At 49.0% G+C, this 17,753-nt stretch overlaps 1 protein-coding gene across 1 annotated transcript in view; it reads left to right on the top strand.

Annotated features, from left to right (window-relative positions):
* Positions 1 to 17,753, top strand: part of heatr5a (HEAT repeat containing 5a) — a 31,579-nt gene that overhangs the window by 4,215 nt on the left and 9,611 nt on the right. Inside the window, exons 8-31 of the mRNA XM_079286504.1 lie at positions 124 to 373; positions 4,664 to 4,819; positions 5,082 to 5,332; positions 5,415 to 5,526; positions 5,602 to 5,754; positions 6,307 to 6,406; positions 6,511 to 6,620; positions 6,823 to 6,992; positions 7,070 to 7,233; positions 8,894 to 8,999; positions 9,090 to 9,280; positions 9,390 to 9,549; positions 9,814 to 10,003; positions 11,313 to 11,482; positions 11,757 to 11,783; positions 12,965 to 13,109; positions 13,919 to 14,101; positions 15,002 to 15,241; positions 15,316 to 15,494; positions 15,985 to 16,053; positions 16,124 to 16,303; positions 16,385 to 16,625; positions 17,348 to 17,452; positions 17,700 to 17,753. The exon at positions 17,700 to 17,753 is cut by the window's right edge and continues 75 nt beyond it. Coding sequence (XP_079142630.1) covers positions 124 to 373; positions 4,664 to 4,819; positions 5,082 to 5,332; positions 5,415 to 5,526; positions 5,602 to 5,754; positions 6,307 to 6,406; positions 6,511 to 6,620; positions 6,823 to 6,992; positions 7,070 to 7,233; positions 8,894 to 8,999; positions 9,090 to 9,280; positions 9,390 to 9,549; positions 9,814 to 10,003; positions 11,313 to 11,482; positions 11,757 to 11,783; positions 12,965 to 13,109; positions 13,919 to 14,101; positions 15,002 to 15,241; positions 15,316 to 15,494; positions 15,985 to 16,053; positions 16,124 to 16,303; positions 16,385 to 16,625; positions 17,348 to 17,452; positions 17,700 to 17,753 — 3,706 coding nt within the window. The remainder of the gene's footprint in view (positions 1 to 123; positions 374 to 4,663; positions 4,820 to 5,081; positions 5,333 to 5,414; positions 5,527 to 5,601; positions 5,755 to 6,306; positions 6,407 to 6,510; positions 6,621 to 6,822; positions 6,993 to 7,069; positions 7,234 to 8,893; positions 9,000 to 9,089; positions 9,281 to 9,389; positions 9,550 to 9,813; positions 10,004 to 11,312; positions 11,483 to 11,756; positions 11,784 to 12,964; positions 13,110 to 13,918; positions 14,102 to 15,001; positions 15,242 to 15,315; positions 15,495 to 15,984; positions 16,054 to 16,123; positions 16,304 to 16,384; positions 16,626 to 17,347; positions 17,453 to 17,699) is intronic.

The following is a 17,753-nucleotide window of genomic DNA, read 5'->3' as shown; positions in this document are numbered from 1 at the left end:
AGGAGCTGTAACAGATGGAGGGACTTCACCTTCATCGCTCCTCACTACTTGTATGTGTAACGTGCAATAAGTGGTTCTGATTCTCCTCTTTTTCCTCCTCCTCCTCCTCCTCCTCCTCCTCAGTCCTGCGTGTTCTTCGTCTCCCTCTTGGGCTCCTCCTGGTTGGAGGTGAACTTCCCTGTCCTCCTGTCCCTCCTGATGGAGTTGGCGTCTCACCTCAGAGCCACTCAGACGGCGGGTGACGCCGCGGTGACTCGTTGCTGCGTCTCCTTCATCCTGAGGAGCACCGTGAGCTCCCTGCTTGGGGAGAAGGCTCAGACCAACGCAGCCAAACACATCTGTACCGCTGTGGCAACGCAGCAACGAACCGTCGGTGAGCAGAGAGAGAGAAGAAGAAGAGTTGATACGGTCACATGACATGTAGACTGACCTCTCTGTCTCTCTGTCTCTCCGTCTCTCTCTCTGTCTCTCACTGTCTCTCACTGTCTCTCACTGTCTCTCTCTCTCTCTCTCTCTCTCTGAGTGGAAGGAGGTGTGCGGAGCTGCAGGAGCGGGGTTTTGAGAGCGATAATTACCGATTTTCCGATCTTTTTCTTCACTGGGTAATGTTGGGTATGATAGTGTAGTGTTGGGTATGATAGTGTAGTGTTGGGTATGATGGTGTAGTGTTGGGTATGATAATGTAATGTTGGGTATGATAGTGTAATGTTGGGTGTGATAGTGTAGTGTTGGGTATGATAGTGTAGTGTTGGGTATGATAGTGTAATGTTGGGTATGATAGTGTAGTGTTGGGTATGATAGTGTAATGTTGGGTATGATAGTGTAGTGTTGGGTATGATAGTGTAATGTTGGGTATGATAGTGTAATGTTGGGTATGATAGTGTAGTGTTGGGTATGATAGTGTAGTGTTGGGTATGATGGTGTAGTGTTGGGTATGATAGTGTAGTGTTGGGTATGATAGTGTAGTGTTGGGTATGATAGTGTAGTGTTGGGTATGATAGTGTAATGTTGGGTATGATAGTGTAGTGTTGGGTATGATAGTGTAATGTTGGGTATGATAGTGTAATGTTGGGTATGATAGTGTAATGTTGGGTATGATAGTGTAGTGTTGGGTATGATAGTGTAGTGTTGGGTATGATAGTGTAATATTGGGTATGATAGTGTAATGTTGGGTATGATAGTGTAGTGTTGGGTATGATAGTGTAATGTTGGGTATGATAGTGTAATGTTGGGTATGATAGTGTAGTGTTGGGTATGATAGTGTAGTGTTGGGTATGATAGTGTAGTGTTGGGTATGATAGTGTAGTGTTGGGTATGATAGTGTAATGTTGGGTATGATAGTGTAATGTTGTGTATGATAGTGTTGGGTATGATAGTGTAGTGTTGGGTATGATAGTGTAGTGTTGGGTATGATGGTGTAGTGTTGGGTATGATAGTGTAGTGTTGGGTATGATAGTGTAGTGTTGGGTATGATAGTGTAGTGTTGGGTATGATAGTGTAATGTTGGGTATGATAGTGTAGTGTTGGGTATGATAGTGTAATGTTGGGTATGATAGTGTAATGTTGGGTATGATAGTGTAATGTTGGGTATGATAGTGTAGTGTTGGGTATGATAGTGTAGTGTTGGGTATGATAGTGTAATATTGGGTATGATAGTGTAATGTTGGGTATGATAGTGTAGTGTTGGGTATGATAGTGTAATGTTGGGTATGATAGTGTAGTGTTGGGTATGATAGTGTAATGTTGGGTATGATAGTGTAATGTTGGGTATGATAGTGTAGTGTTGGGTATGATAGTGTAGTGTTGGGTATGATAGTGTAATGTTGGGTATGATAGTGTAATGTTGGGTATGATAGTGTAATGTTGGGTATGATAGTGTAATGTTGGGTATGATAGTGTAATGTTGGGTATGATAGTGTAATGTTGGGTATGATAGTGTAGTGTTGGGTATGATAGTGTAGTGTTGGGTATGATAGTGTAATGTTGGGTATGATAGTGTAATGTTGGGTATGATAGTGTAGTGTTGGGTATGATAGTGTAATGTTGGGTATGATAGTGTAGTGTTGGGTATGATAGTGTAGTGTTGGGTATGATAGTGTAATGTTGGGTATGATAGTGTAATGTTGGGTATGATAGTGTAGTGTTGGGTATGATAGTGTAGTGTTGGGTATGATAGTGTAATGTTGGGTATGATAGTGTAATGTTGGGTATGATAGTGTAATGTTGGGTATGATAGTGTAATGTTGGGTATGATAGTGTAGTGTTGGGTATGATAGTGTAATGTTGGGTATGATAGTGTAATGTTGGGTATGATAGTGTAGTGTTGGGTATGATAGTGTAATGTTGGGTATGATAGTGTAATGTTGGGTATGATAGTGTAATGTTGGGTATGATAGTGTAGTGTTGGGTATGATAGTGTAATGTTGGGTATGATAGTGTAATGTTGGGTATGATAGTGTAGTGTTGGGTATGATAGTGTAATGTTGGGTATGATAGTGTAATGTTGGGTATGATAGTGTAGTGTTGGGTATGATAGTGTAATGTTGGGTATGATAGTGTAGTGTTGGGTATGATAGTGTAATGTTGGGTATGATAGTGTAGTGTTGGGTATGATAGTGTAATGTTGGGTATGATAGTGTAATGTTGGGTATGATAGTGTAATGTTGGGTATGATAGTGTAATGTTGGGTATGATAGTGTAATGTTGGGTATGATAGTGTAGTGTTGGGTATGATAGTGTAATGTTGGGTATGATAGTGTAATGTTGGGTATGATAGTGTAATGTTGGGTATGATAGTGTAATGTTGGGTATGATAGTGTAATGTTGGGTATGATAGTGTAGTGTTGGGTATGATAGTGTAGTGTTGGGTATGATAGTGTAGTGTTGGGTATGATAGTGTAGTGTTGGGTATGATAGTGTAGTGTTGGGTATGATAGTGTAGTGTTGGGTATGATAGTGTAGTGTTGGGTATGATAGTGTAATGTTGGGTATGATAGTGTAGTGTTGGGTATGATAGTGTAGTGGGGTGTGCAGGGTTCACAGGTTTGTTTTGCGTACTTTTATCTGTTTTTTGGGTCTTTTTGAGCGGAGTGCAGCCGGGCAGCAGGTGCTGTCGGCGTGCTAAACGCTAGCATGCGCCTGACGGAGCTAACCAGGGAACACGGCGTGAAGATCCCGCCGCTGTTCGGGTGTTTGGTGGAGGAGATCAGCCTGGGAGTGGGTGAGGTTGTCGGCCACAGCCACGTGAAGTCCGCAGCGCGGATGAACAGCGCTGTGGTCATCTTTCTGGACAGCTTAGAAACTGCGGAAGTGGTGCTGATGAGCGGGATCTCCGTGGGTGAACACTTCCTGCCCACGTATGCTCTCGCCTCACCGGAGGTGAAAGTCACTGTGTCCAACGTGCCGCCATTCATAAAGAGCGATGCCATCGTCAAAGAGCTGTCCAAACATGGGAAGGTGGTGTCTCCGGTTAGGAGGGTGTCCTCTGGATTTCAGTCTCCGCTGTTGCAGCACGTGGTGTCTCACAGGAGACATGTCTTCATGATCCCCAGCAACAGGAGCAGAGTGGTGAACCTCAGCTTCAAGATCACTGTGGACGACTTTGACTACGTCATCTTTGCAAAGACGAACGATTTTAAATGTTACAGCTGTGGGAGAGAAGGACATCTGAGCAGAGCTTGTCCTGGGGAACACGGCTCAAACAAAGACCAGAACCAGAGAGGTGCTGAGGACAGAGGGGACAAGCAGGGCGGACAAGAGGGAACAAGCGGAGCACAGGAGGCGAGGGTGGAGGAGACGGGTGGGGCTCAGGTGGTGAGAGTGGAGGAGACAGGTGTGACCCAGGAGGTGAGAGTGGAGGAGACGGGTGGGGTACAGGAGGTGAGAGAAGAGAGGACAAGTGGGGGACAAGAGGTGAGGAAGGACGGGGCAAGTGAGGTCCAGCAGGTGAGGGGGAGTATTGGAGGACAGGTGGAGGCAGGTGGGGAGGTGGCCATGGAAGCAGACGAGGAGCAGCTCAAGGCCCCTCAGCTGAAGAGGAAACAGAGAGGAGACAGAGGAAGCTCACAGGCCAAGAAAGTGGCAACTACAGAAAGTGGAGGACCAGCCGAGTGTGAGTCCAGGCTGGAAGAGGACCCTGAGTCCGGTTGGGAGGACCCTGAGTCCAGTCAGGAGGAGAACTCTGCTGTAAACAGTGAGCCCTCTACACACGGTGCTGGCAGCTCTCGGGGCTCTGGAGGCTACAGCGTGGAGGAGATCAAGGAGTTTCTGAGGAGGAGTAAGAACGTGAGAAAAGTCAGAGTGGAGGACTACCTCTCTGACAAGGAGCAGCTCTCCAGCTCTGCCAGATCTCACATGAGGAGCAAGGACAGAGGAGGTCTCACGAAGCAGGAAGGATACAGACTCAAGAAAATAGTTCACAAAGTGAACAAAGAACTGGACAAAGAGGGCGCTAACTGAGAGTCAGATCTCAGCCTGCAGACAATTAAAGACACGTTTATGTTTGTTGGACCTTATTTGTTTAACCGTTTTAAATGATACCGTATCGTGTTGTTCAGAAAATAATTCGGTTTGTTTTGAGTAACAGTAGAACTCTGTAAATGGAACTTAACACAAACAAATAAAGATATATTAAACCAACCTCTGTCTCTCTGTCTCACTCTAGACTCCGCTCTGACTGAAGGGAACGTAGAGACCAGAGTTTCGTCTGCAGACGTCTCTTCCAGTCAACACGTGCTGGTCTGCTGTCTGCTGGAACTGGGAGGACTCATTCAGGGACTGGGTTCCACCGCCGCCCCCCTCCTCACCGACGGCAGCACAGGTCTGACACGCACACACACACGCACACACACACACACACACACACACACACACACATCATTACCAATGATTCAGGAGGAGGTTTGGGATCAGAGGAGGTGAACAGGTTTTAATATTAACATTAACTCCACCGTTTATCGTCTTGAACACATGTGTGATGAACACAAATAGTTTATTAACTATTCAAAGTTTATTATCGCCCTGGTGGACACGGTGATCTCCCTCCTCCTCCTGGTCTGATGTGTTGTTTCTCCTCCCCTCAGCCCTGGTGGACACGGTGATCTCTGTCCTCCTCCACCCGTCCTCCTCCTCCTCCCTGGCTGCTGCCTGGTGTCTCCGCTGCGTTGCCGTCGCGGTGCCGTCTCAGTGTTCCTCTCTGCTGGACCGCTGCACAGAGCGGCTGGTGGCGCTGAAGTCCTCCCCCGAGGCCGTGGTCGGGTACGGGGCCGCCGTCGCCGCCCTGGTGGCCGCGGTTCAACACTGCCCCCTGGGAATACCACACTCCAGAGGCACGGTGGGTAAAACCTGCGCCCTGTGTGTGTGTGTGTGTGTGTGATACATGTGTGTGTGTTACATGTGTGTATATGTGTGTACAGGTGGTTCTGTCTCTGGCTGAAGACCTCCTGCGGTCAGCCTCTCAGAACAGTCGTATCTCTCTTCAGAGGACTCAGGCTGGCTGGCTGCTCATCTCCTCTCTCATCACTTTAGGTAAAACTTTATTGACAACAGCTTGTAGACACACAAGCACTACAGCTGATGTCTTTAATCTGTGTGTGTGTCCAGGCCCAGCTGTTGTGGAGCACCACCTCCCCCGTCTCCTCCTCCTGTGGCGTTGTGTGTTTCCTGCTTCTCTGAGGGAGCAGGAGATGGAGCTGCGACGAGGGGACTACTTCACGTGGCAAGTTACGCTGGAGGGACGCGCTGGGGCGCTCAGTGGTCAGTGTGCCCAACGTCTGTCTGTCTGCCTGTGAAGAACTACTCATAATATACCAGGAGACAAACCTCCGGTTCCTTAAGTGAATCCAAAGCTTCACGTGTCAAAGCTGCATTCTCTCTAGTGTCCACCAGGGGGCGACTCCTCTGGTTGTATAGAAGTCTATAGAAAATTACTCTACTTCTCTCTTGATTTATTCCCTCAGTAAACATGAGTTTATGTCTCAATCTCTAGTTTCAAGTCTTCTTCAATACAGCATGATGTTCATTTAGTACATTATGGTCCATTTAGAGTCACACACACCATAAAGCAGGGGATGCTTTAGGGCGGGGCTACACGCTGATTGACAGGTCTCTACCAGAGTCGTGTACGGCGTCCCTACGTCACTCCTCAGTCCAGATATGGTCACTTCCTGTTATAAAAAACAAGATGGCGACGGCCAAAATCGAGTCCAGGTTGAAAAATCCCCTTTAAAGTATTGATAAGAGGACATTAACTCACCTGTAAACCTGTAAATCACTAACACATCGTGTTGTGTTGTTGTGTCTGAGCAGCCATGAAGAACCTGCTGCTGCACTGCAGGGAGCTGGTCACCGATGACATCATCAACCGTCTGCTCACCCCATTGGTCTGTGCTGTGGCTCTGCTCACCAGGTAAGTCCCACCAGATAACACACTCAGAACCAGAACCTGATGTATACCTGAGACCTTCATCTGTGTGTGTGTGTGTGTGTGTGTGTGTGTGTCTGTGTCTCCAGACTGCCGTCTCTCCTCAGGTCTTATGGAGGTTCAGTTCTCAGCTGGTCTCTGGTCTACAGACTGAGGGTCTACGAGCTGCTCGCTCTGCTGCCTCCTCACACCTACCAAGGTAACGACACGCCTCCTTCTCTCTCTCGTCTTCTGTCTTTCTTTCTTTCCTTCTTTTTTGTTTTTTCCCTTCAGATCTTTCATGTTTTATTTTCTTGTCTTGTGTTTTTCTCACTTCTTCTGTTGTAATAAAATACTGTAATGTTTCCCCGTGTCTTTCTTGAGTTCCTGTGTGTTCAGTTTTTCCTCTCCTCCTCCTGCAGAGAGTTTTGGTTTGGTGATGAACCAGCTGGTCTCAGATCTGTCCGGTCAGGACAACCTGAACCAGCCCTGTTCAGAGCTCACCCTGCTGCCCCCCCTCTGTCACCAGGACGACCTGCAGCTGGTCGGCCCCGCCCTCCACGCCACCGACCACCGATACATCGAGGAGCAGGTGACGGGACGCTAACGGGATGCTAACTGTATACGGCACAGAACTCTGTGGTGACGTGTGTGTGTGTGTGTGTGTAGCTCCACGGCAGCAGTGTGGGAGGAGCCTCGCTGGACAACGACGTCTTCAGTCTGTGTGAGGCGAGCGATGAAGCTCCTGCTCCTCTTCCTCCTCCCGTCGCTCTCACCGCCGCCGCCGTCCGACTCTTCGGAACACTTTACCCCCATGTCATCTCTGCTCAGAGGTAACTGAGATAACTAGTGCAGGTCAGCTAGTACAGGAGAAAAGAAACATATACACGAAATTTGACTTCTGCATTTGACCCATCCCTGTATGTAGGGAGCGCCAATGACAGGCGCCCGGGGAGCCGTTAGGGGTTCAGTGTCTTGCTCAGGGACACTACGACACGCGACACGTCCCAGCCGAGGGTCGAACCGTTGACCCTGCGGTTACCAGACAACCCTCTTAACCCAGTGAGCCACGGTCGCCCCCAGGTCAGCTAGTGCAGGTCAGCTAGTGCAGGTCAACTAGTACAGGTTAACTAGTACAGGTTAACCAGTGCAGGTCAGCTAGTGCAGGTCAACTAGTACAGGTTAACCAGTGCAGGTCAGCTAGTGCAGGTCAACTAGTACAGGTCAACTAGTACAGGTTAACTAGTACAGGTTAACCAGTGCAGGTCAGCTAGTGCAGGTCAACTAGAACAGGTTAACCAGTGCAGGTCAGCGAGTGCAGGTCAACTAGAACAGGTTAACCAGTGCAGGTCAGCTAGTGCAGGTCAACTAGAACAGGTTAACCAGTGCAGGTCAGCTAGTGCAGGTCAACTAGTACAGGTTAACCAGTGCAGGTCAGCTAGTGCAGGTCAACTAGAACAGGTTAACCAGTGCAGGTCAACTAGAGCAGGTTAACCAGTGCAGGTCAGCTAGTGCAGGTTAACCAGTGCAGGTCAACTAGAGCAGGTTAACCAGTGCAGGTCAACTAGTACAGGTTAACCAGTGCAGGTCAACTAGAACAGGTTAACCAGTGCAGGTCAGCTAGTGCAGGTCAACTAGTACAGGTTAACCAGTGCATGTCAGCTAGTGCAGGTCAACTAGAACAGGTTAACCAGTGCAGGTCAGCGAGTGCAGGTCAACTAGAACAGGTTAACCAGTGCAGGTCAGCTAGTGCAGGTCAACTAGAACAGGTTAACCAGTGCAGGTCAGCGAGTGCAGGTCAACTAGAACAGGTTAACCAGTGCAGGTCAGCTAGTGCAGGTCAACTAGAACAGGTTAACCAGTGCAGGTCAGCTAGTGCAGGTCAACTAGTACAGGTTAACCAGTGCAGGTCAGCTAGTGCAGGTCAACTAGAACAGGTTAACCAGTGCAGGTCAACTAGAGCAGGTTAACCAGTGCAGGTCAGCTAGAGCAGGTTAACCAGTGCAGGTCAACTAGAGCAGGTTAACCAGTGCAGGTCAACTAGTACAGGTTAACCAGTGCAGGTCAACTAGAACAGGTTAACCAGTGCAGGTCAGCTAGTGGAGGTCAACTAGAACAGGTTAACCAGTGCAGGCCAGCTAGTGCAGGTCAACTAGTACAGGTTAACCAGTGCAGGTCAACTAGAACAGGTTAACCAGTGCAGGTCAGCTAGTGCAGGTCAACTAGTACAGGTTAACCAGTGCAGGTCAGCTAGTGCAGGTCAACTAGAACAGGTTAACCAGTGCAGGTCAGCTAGTGCAGGTCAACTAGAACAGGTTAACCAGTGCAGGTCAGCTAGTGCAGGTCAACTAGAACAGGTTAACCAGTGCAGGTCAGCTAGTGCAGGTCAACTAGTACAGGTTAACCAGTGCAGGTCAGTTAGTACAGGTCAACCAGTACAGGTCAACCCATCTTTGTAAACCAGTGGATGAGGTCTTTGCTGGTCCTCCTCAGGGTGAAGATCCTGGAGCAGTTTGTAGAATCAGTGAACCAGCTGAAGGGTCAACGACAGCAGACGGTCCAGACTCACGTGTGTGCTGCCCTCTGCAGTCTGCTCAAGGTACTGCACCACTATTACCTGTACCAGGATGTCTCCTGAACGCTGTGTGTTTGTAGTAGTCGTAGTACATAACCGTGTACTCTTCCTCAGCACCAGGCCGGTGTTCGGGGCCTCCTGGTGCCCGAGGAGGTGCGCCCCCAGGCCCTGCTCCTCCTGTGGGCGGCCCTGGAGAGCCTGAGTCCTCTGCTCAGGTGTCTGGCTGCTGAAGGTGTAGCTCGGCTGGTTCAGGTGGTCGGGGACCCAAACTTCACCGTGTCCGTGTCACAGCTCTGCTTAGACAGGTGGGCGGAGCCTAACGAGTTCTGTGCTACGTGGGTCATTTGTAATCCTAAACAATAGTAAACGATTTGAACACAAACGGTTCGTTAAACTCCTCTTCACGTCTCTCAGGCTGAAGACGGCTCGTGACGCGGCGTCTCGCAGCGGCTTCTCTCTGGCTCTAGGGGCGCTGCACCGCTACACCGGAGGAATCGGCTCACCTCAACACCTGTCCACCTGTCTGGGAGTCCTGTTCACTCTGAGCCAGGACAGCACCTCACCTGAGGTCCAGGTACACACACACGCAGACACACACACAGACACACACGTACACACAGACACACACATACACACACAGACACACACACATACAGACACACAGACACACAGGTCTCTGTTGCCAGACTTGACCTTCAAACAGCATTTTGTGTGTGTGTGTGTGTGTGTGTGTTTGTCTGTTTTTGTGTGTGTGTGTGTGTGTGTGTGTGTGTGTGTGTGTGTGTGTGTGTGTGTGTGTGTGTGTGTGTGTGTGTGTGTGTGTGTTTGTGTGTTGCAGACCTGGTCTCTCCACAGTCTGTCTCTGGTGGTCGACCTGTCTGGCGGTCTGTACCGCGCTCACGCCGAGCCATCCTTCAACCTGGTGCTCCGGCTGCTGCTGTCGGCTCCGCCCACCCACCCAGAGGTGCACCACAGCCTGGGACGCTGCCTGCACGCCCTCATCACCTGCCTGGGCCCCGACCTGCAAGGTACCGCCCACCTCACACTTGTGTCCATCAGGTGATGGTGTAACATGTGAATGATGTGTTGTGTCCATCAGTTGACGGTGTAGCAGGTGAATGATGTGTTGTGTCCATCAGTTGACGGTGTAGCAGGTGAATGATGTGTTGTGTCCATCAGGTGACGGTGTAGCAGGTGAATGATGTGTTGTGTCCATCAGGTGACGGTGTAGCAGGTGAATGATGTGTTGTGTCCATCAGTTGACGGTGTAGCAGGTGAATGATGTGTTGTGTCCAGCAGGTGATGGTGTAACAGGTGAATGATGTGTTGTGTCCATCAGGTGACTGTGTAACAGGTGAATGATGTGTTGTGTCCATCAGGTGACGGTGTAACAGGTGAATGATGTGTTGTGTCCATCAGGTGACGGTGTAGCAGGTGAATGATGTGTTGTCCATCAGGTGAAGGTGTAACAGGTGAATGATGTGTTGTGTCCATCAGGTGACGGTGTAGCAGGTGAATGATGTGTTGTGTCCATCAGGTGACGGTGTAACAGGTGAATGATGTGTTGTGTCCATCAGGTGATGGTGTAACAGGTGAATGATGAGTTGTGTCCATCAGGTGACGGTGTAACAGGTGAATGATGTGTTGTGTCCATCAGGTGACGGTGTAACAGGTGAATGATGTGTTGTGTCCATCAGGTGAAGGTGTAACAGGTGAATGATGAGTTGTGTCCATCAGGTGACGGTGTAACAGGTGAATGATGTGTTGTGTCCATCAGGTGACGGTGTAGCAGGTGAATGATGTGTTGTGTCCATCAGGTGAAGGTGTAACATGTGAATGATGTGTTGTGTCCATCAGGTGATGGTGTAACAGGTGAATGATGTGTTGTGTCCATCAGGTGATGGTGTAACAGGTGAATGATGTGTTGTGTCCATCAGGTGACGGTGTAGCAGGTGAATGATGTGTTGTGTCCATCAGGTGACGGTGTAGCAGGTGAATGATGTGTTGTGTCCATCAGGTGACGGTGTAACAGGTGAATGATGTGTTGTGTCCATCAGGTGACGGTGTAACAGGTGAATGATGTGTTGTGTCCATCAGGTGACGGTGTAACAGGTGAATGATGTGTTGTGTCCATCAGGTGACGGTGTAGCAGGTGAATGATGTGTTGTGTCCATCAGGTGAAGGTGTAACAGGTGAATGATGTGTTGTGTCCATCAGGTGACGGTGTAGCAGGTGAATGATGTGTTGTGTCCATCAGGTGACGGTGTAGCAGGTGAATGATGTGTTGTGTCCATCAGGTGAAGGTGTAACAGGTGAATGATGTGTTGTGTCCATCAGGTGAAGGTGCAGCAGTATCCGGTCTGCGCTCCACCTGTCTGGTGGGATGTGAGGTGATGCAGGACTTTCCAGACTCTCTGGTTCAGGCCAGATCCATTTCCTGTCTGCAGCAGCTGCACATGTTCTCACCTCCACACGTCAACCTGGCCAGCCTCGTACCTGCACTCTGTGTAAGTACTCCTGACTACACTTGAACTACACATAAACTCCACCTTACTACACCTGAACTACACCTGAACTACACCTGAACTACACATAAACTACACATAAACTACACATAAACTACACATGAACTACACCTGAACTACACCTGAACTACACCTGAACTACACATAAACTACACATGAGCTACACATGAACTACACATGAACTACACATGAACTACACATGAACTACTACACAGTAAGCTGTGAGTGTGTTTTGACCCTGTGTTGTGTCTTGCAGGAGATCTTGTTGGATTATTCCATGTTGGTAGGTTTTCTCTCAAAAGGCCTGAAGCTGCTGTTTGTCTCACTTTCATTTTCAGCGTTGTTCTCCCTCAACACTCTTCTGTTTTTAACATCTTCTTTTGTTTGGTATCATATTAACTCACTGTTGTTGGTTAACGTTTTTTCTGGTGCAGTTTACTTTCACATTGTTTGCTTTGCAGACTGACGGCTAACTCAATTACACCACCGTGTTGCTTCCTGCTGGCTGTTTTTGTGCCTCAGTGTTTCCTCCAGAAAACAGTGAATTGAATGTGTTATTTGTGATTGAGCTTCATCCTGTTAATCTGATCCATGAATGTGAAATGATGTCTCAGCTCATCATCGTGAGCGTTATTATTCTACACAGAATAATGGGCTGTTACTGCTTCGGTTTCTTGATAATGTCCAGAATATTTTGATAATCAATACATTGTTTTTTATGCAGAAAGATCTTCTACGTTGTGAGAATGATTTTGTGTTAGTGTTTTTTAAACTTGAACATCACCTTGAGTTTTGGGAACTTTTCACAACTTTATGAATATAATGATCAGATAAATCAGTAATTCAATGCTCGTTATGTGAAGCCTTGAAGAGACGGTTCCACGAGTGAGTTTAAATCCTGCATATAAAGCTGTTTCAGCTCCTCCCTCTGTTCCTGAGTGTAGTTGCTCAGTAATGTCTCCTCCAGAATATAAAGTAATAGTTCTAAAATCCATTTCAACAAACACTCTCAATCAAGGCTTTGATGAGCTCCGACTCAGACTTCAATGAATCTGAACGAACGCTTTAAAACACCAAAGTCACTCAACAACACCAACTAACTAACCGATGAGGCTGCGAGAGACCAGAAGCTCCGAGTTCTGAGGTCAAATCACTGCTTTTATGAATGAAGTCTGGTGTGTTTGAAGAGAGCAGAAAGGTGAAAATATCCTAAATATAACTGATGTAGAATCTTTGAGGTGTTTAAAATATATCCACAGTTCTTCATACACACTTCAATGTGAACAAAGTTTAGTCTGTGAGTCTGGAGGAAACACTGTGATGAGACCTGTTGATGGAGGTGTGTGTGTGTGTGTGTGTGTGTGTGTGTGTGTGTGTGTGTGTGTGTGTGTGTGTGTGTGTGTGTGTGTGTGTGTGTGTGTGTGTGTGTGTGTGTGTGTGTGTGTGTGTCTCTCTCTCTCTCAGGCTCACCTGTGTAGTTCCTACCTGTGTCTCCGTGGGTCGGTGGTGTCGTGTCTGCGTCAGCTGGTCCAGCGTGACGCTCTGGAGGTTTGTGAACACGCTGTGACTCTCGTCAAAGAGCTGCCCAGACGAGACAACACGCAGCTGGGTGAGACGGACGTTTTGTTTGAACAAACAAACCTGAACTTAATTACACAGATAGATTTACAGGTAAAGCAATAAAAACATATGAAATATAAAAATGCACAATATATAGAATAATATTCAATGAACTAACGAAACAATAGTGCAAAGATTTAACAGTATAACGGTGTGATGCTTGTGATTGATGTGTCTAATGACCTTTTACATTTATTTCAACTCTTCCAAACCCAGACATCACAAAATTTCAAATAAGTTATTAACATTATTATATTATATATTATTATAGTAACACCTTCCAAGAGCAGAATGTCACAAAGTGCCTCACAAAGGAAATAAGGTGACTGACATGAATACAGACCTGAATAAATGTAAATCAGAGCCGATCAAACATCACAGAGGTTCGTCCGAACAGGTGAGCTGTTTGTTAAAGGCGTCCACTGATCTTAAAGGTACAGTGTGGAGGACCTGGCGCCATCTAGTGGTGAGGCTGCAGATTGCAACCAACTGAAACTTCTCTCTAGAGTCGGTGTTTGGTTTGTGCCCTCTGGGCTTCTGTAGAAACATGGCGGCCGGCTCCGTATGTCGATATAAACGGCTCATTCTAAGGTAACCAAAACAACGATTCTTATTATCACGAAAGAACATTATTATTATATTTCTGCTACACGCTGGACCTTTAAATCTAGACAGAGAGACTTTCATTGTTGTTTAATTCTGAAGTTGAACTATTGGACTTTATAAAGCATGACATCATATATTCTGGTTTTCCTTCTTCACATGTTCGTCCTAACCCTCCTCTTCCTCCCTCTGCAGACGTCACCATAAAGGAGGTGGGTCTGGAAGGAGCCCTGTTCACTCTGCTGGACCGGGAGTCAGATCCCGGTCTGAGGAGGGACATCCAGGAGACTCTGGTCCACACCATGGCGTCCAGCGCCACCAGCGGCCAACTGGGACACTGGCTCAAACTCTGCAAGGACGTCCTGTCTGCGACCACCGGTGTGTTCAGCACGTCACGGATCCTAACGATTAGATCCTCTGACTTCATGTGTTTCACTGACCTGGTGACGGTTTGTACCACTGACACGAGGTATTTGAATGTTTGTATGACTCGTCTTATTGTTTCTGACATCACGTTATTTAAAACTCGAAGGCCAAATGTGGAGGTAACTAGATTAAATGAATGAACCAATTCTAAAGACAATATAATATCTAAAAACTGTTGAGCAGTTGAGGGATATAAAGTATTCTCTTCCAGAAACAATGTTTGATTTGAACTCATTAATGCGTAAATAGGTTTTTTTAAATGGAAGTGTGACCTCCTTTTAATTTTGACAAACTTTTTGTCTTTCATTTACACTTAAGGACTCCAAACCTCAAGGAGCAACTTGTCCAGGTCAAAAACAGAAACAACAACAATAAATCTGAATTCCATCCGCATACTTTTTGGAGAGCTTTCAACCACGTCTCATGGTCTTCATCAGCAGAAGGCGCCTACTTAGTTGTGATCTTATGAAGTTTGGAAATTGGGTCACATTGAAACTAGCGGTTTATTATTTGAGTTTAAGGGTTCATTCTGCCGACGACGGCAAGTTTGTGGTAATTTCAGTTGAATAAATCACAAAGTTGACATTTTTGAAGAACAATGTCGGCCATCTTGTCCTTGGTCTCTTTCCAGAGAGTTGAACGTGGGGTTTCTTTTCATTTTGTGCCTGGTCACTATGATAAAGTCATTGAGTGAGAGGTAAGAACACATAAAATCCATAACTGTCCACTACGGGGACAATAGATGAGAGTGATGAAGACCCTGCGATGCTGTTGAAAGCTCCGGTAAAGGCAGTAAGTGGACCTTGAGTTTCTAAGCTCAGGAATCGAATCCCTTTCCTGACTTTTCTTCAGACTGTCGGAGTCCGGTTGAGGCGAGGCAGGAGGACGAGGAGGCGGACCCCGCCAGAGACGACGACTCCTCCGCGTTCAAGGCTCGGTCGGAGTCCGTCGGCCCGTTCACGGCGCTCCGCTGGGCCACGCGCCGCTTCGCCATGGAGTGCGTGTGTCGCATCATCGCTCAGTGCGAGACCGCCGACCCGGCGCACTTCGACATGGCGCTGGCTCAGGAGAGACGCCTGCGCGAGTCCACCGGTAAGACCCCGGTAAGACCGTGTTTGTGTTTGTGGACTCTGCAGACCTCCGTGACCGCCCGTCTCTCGCCACAGACTTCCTGGTGCTCCATCTTGGCGACCTGGTCCGCATGGCGTTCATGGCGGCGACGGACCACAGCGACCAGCTGCGGCTGGCGGGTCTCCAGACCCTGCTGATGATCATCAGACGCTTCTCCGCCGTCCCCGAACCGGAGTTCCCGGGTCACGTGATCCTGGAGCAGTACCAGGCCAACGTAAGGACCGCGGATGAAAACAGCAGAATACTGAACTGTGATTGGCTGCGGGTCTCGTTCTGAGTTCAGATTATTTACTGACCTTTAGATGTGTTGAAAAGAACAATACGCCTGTCCAGCTTCAACATATCAGAGACATGAAGGAGCAACACGTACTTTACTTCAGCGTTCCGGCACAGCAGCGGAACACAATATGTTGTTTGAATAAGAAGCTACGCTAGCGCTAACTTCATTCCAGCGCTAATATAGAACTAAAGGATCCGCCTTCTCACTGTGTCAGTGCTGCAGGATGAAACGGTTCAGCAGTTCATCTTTTGATTGCTTCTTTTTCAATGATTTATTAACAGTTTATCCGATAAAATAAAGAGTGGTTTAATCTTCGTCGTGTGTGTAAAACACAAAGATTTAAAAGGAATAATATTCCCATGGGAGAAGCTGGAATCAGATGTTTGTGTTGGAGAGCTCGTTGACGTCTCTGTCGTGTGTTCAGGTCGGAGCTGCTCTCAGACCTGCCTTCAGTGCTGACGCTCCTCCTGACGTCACCGCCAAGGCCTGCCAGGTGACCCATGTCATCAGTAATCGCCATGAGACGTGTAAACGTGTAAACGTAACCACCCCCCCCTCTCCAGGTGTGCAGCGCCTGGATAGCCAGCGGTGTGGTCAGCGACCTCCGTGACCTGCGGCGGGTCCATCAGCTCCTGGCCTCCTCATTGGCTAAAGTCCAGGCCGGGGGGGAGGCGTCGGGCCAGCTGTACAACGAGGCCGCCGCTACTATGGAAACACTGGCCGTCCTGAAGGCCTGGGCAGAGGTTCTACTGGTTCTACTGGTCACGGTTGTTTGATGAACTGGTGAGATCAACGTGTCTGATGCCTCCTCCTCCCTCTCGCAGGTTTACATCGTAGCCGTTCAGAGGAGCAGACAGAAGGAGCGTCCCGATACGACGGCCGACCTGTCGGTCTCCTCCTCCTCGCCGGCCAATCACATCTCAGGCTCTGAGTCTGGAGGGGCGGGCCTTCTGAAGCTGGTCCAGTCAGATGTGTCGACGCTCAGTCGTCTGTGGCTGTCGGCGCTGCAGGACTACGGCCTGCTGACCCTCCCGCAGGAGTACGCATCACAGCTACCTGAGACAGGTAGGGGGGGTGGGGAGGAGGGAGAGGGGAGGAGGAGGAGGGAGAGGGGGAGGAGGAGGGGGGAGAGGAGGGAGAGGGGGAGGAGGAGGGGGGAGAGGGGAGGAGGAGGAGGGAGAGAGGGGGGAGGAGGGGGAGGGAGATGAGGAGGAGGAGGAGGAGGAGGAGGGAGAGGAGGAGGAGAGGGGGAGGAGGAGGGAGGGGAGGGAGAGGGGGGGAGGAGGAGGGAGATGAGGAGGAGGAGGAGGGAGACGAGGAGGAGGAGACGGGGAGGGAGGGGAGGGAGATGAGGAGAGGGGGAGGAGGAGGAGGGGAGGAGGAGGAGGGAGATGAGGAGAGGAGGAGTAGGGAGGAGGGAGGAGAGGAGGAGGAGGGAGATGAGGAGAGGGGGAGGAGGAGGGAGGAGGAGGAGGGAGAGGGGGAGGAGGAGGGGGAGGGGGGAGAGGAGGGGGAGGAGAGGAGGAGGAGGAGGAGGAGGGAGATGGGGAGGGGGAGGAGGCGGGAGATGAGGAGGAGGAGGAGGGAGAGGAGGAGGGAGAGGGGGAGGGGGAGGAGGAGGGAGATGAGGAGGAGGAGGAGGAGGGAGGAGAGGAGAGGAGGAGACCAAACCTTGCTGCGGCGTTTGTTTCGTCAGATCTTTTAAAATGTTTATCGAGGAATGAAAGCAGCTGCAGATGATTTTATTAAAGTTACTAACTGACACATTTCTCCTCCTCGTCCTCCAGGAGGTTCTTTCTACACATCGGAGACCGTGAACCAGGCCAGAGCTCATTACTCCTCCTCCTGGGCTCCCATCCTCCACGCCACCTCCCTCTGGCTCCACAGCACCGGTCAGTGCTCCTCCTCCTCCTCTTCATCTTCCTCTTCCTCCCTACTTCTCCTCCTGTCTTTTTCCTTCCCTCCTTTTCCTCCCTCTCCTCCTACCCTCTTCCTCCTCCTATTTCCTTCTCCTCCGCCTCCCCTCTCTTCCCGCCGTTTCCTTTTCCTTATCCTTCCTCCTCCTCCTCCTCCTCCTCTACTTGATGTCAGGAGTAAAGCTGCAGGTGTGCATTAAACAGGTGTGACTGCGTGTTTCAGGTTTTGTGATGTCAGACGACACACCTGCCTACCTGTCCCGTCCGGCCACGCCCA

The sequence above is a fragment of the Melanostigma gelatinosum genome (assembly GCF_949748355.1).
Source record: "Melanostigma gelatinosum genome assembly, chromosome: 16".
Classification (NCBI taxonomy): Eukaryota; Metazoa; Chordata; class Actinopteri; order Perciformes; family Zoarcidae; genus Melanostigma; species Melanostigma gelatinosum.
The sequence above is the reverse complement of the archived record's forward strand: the minus strand, read 5'-3'. Positions and strand labels throughout refer to the sequence as shown.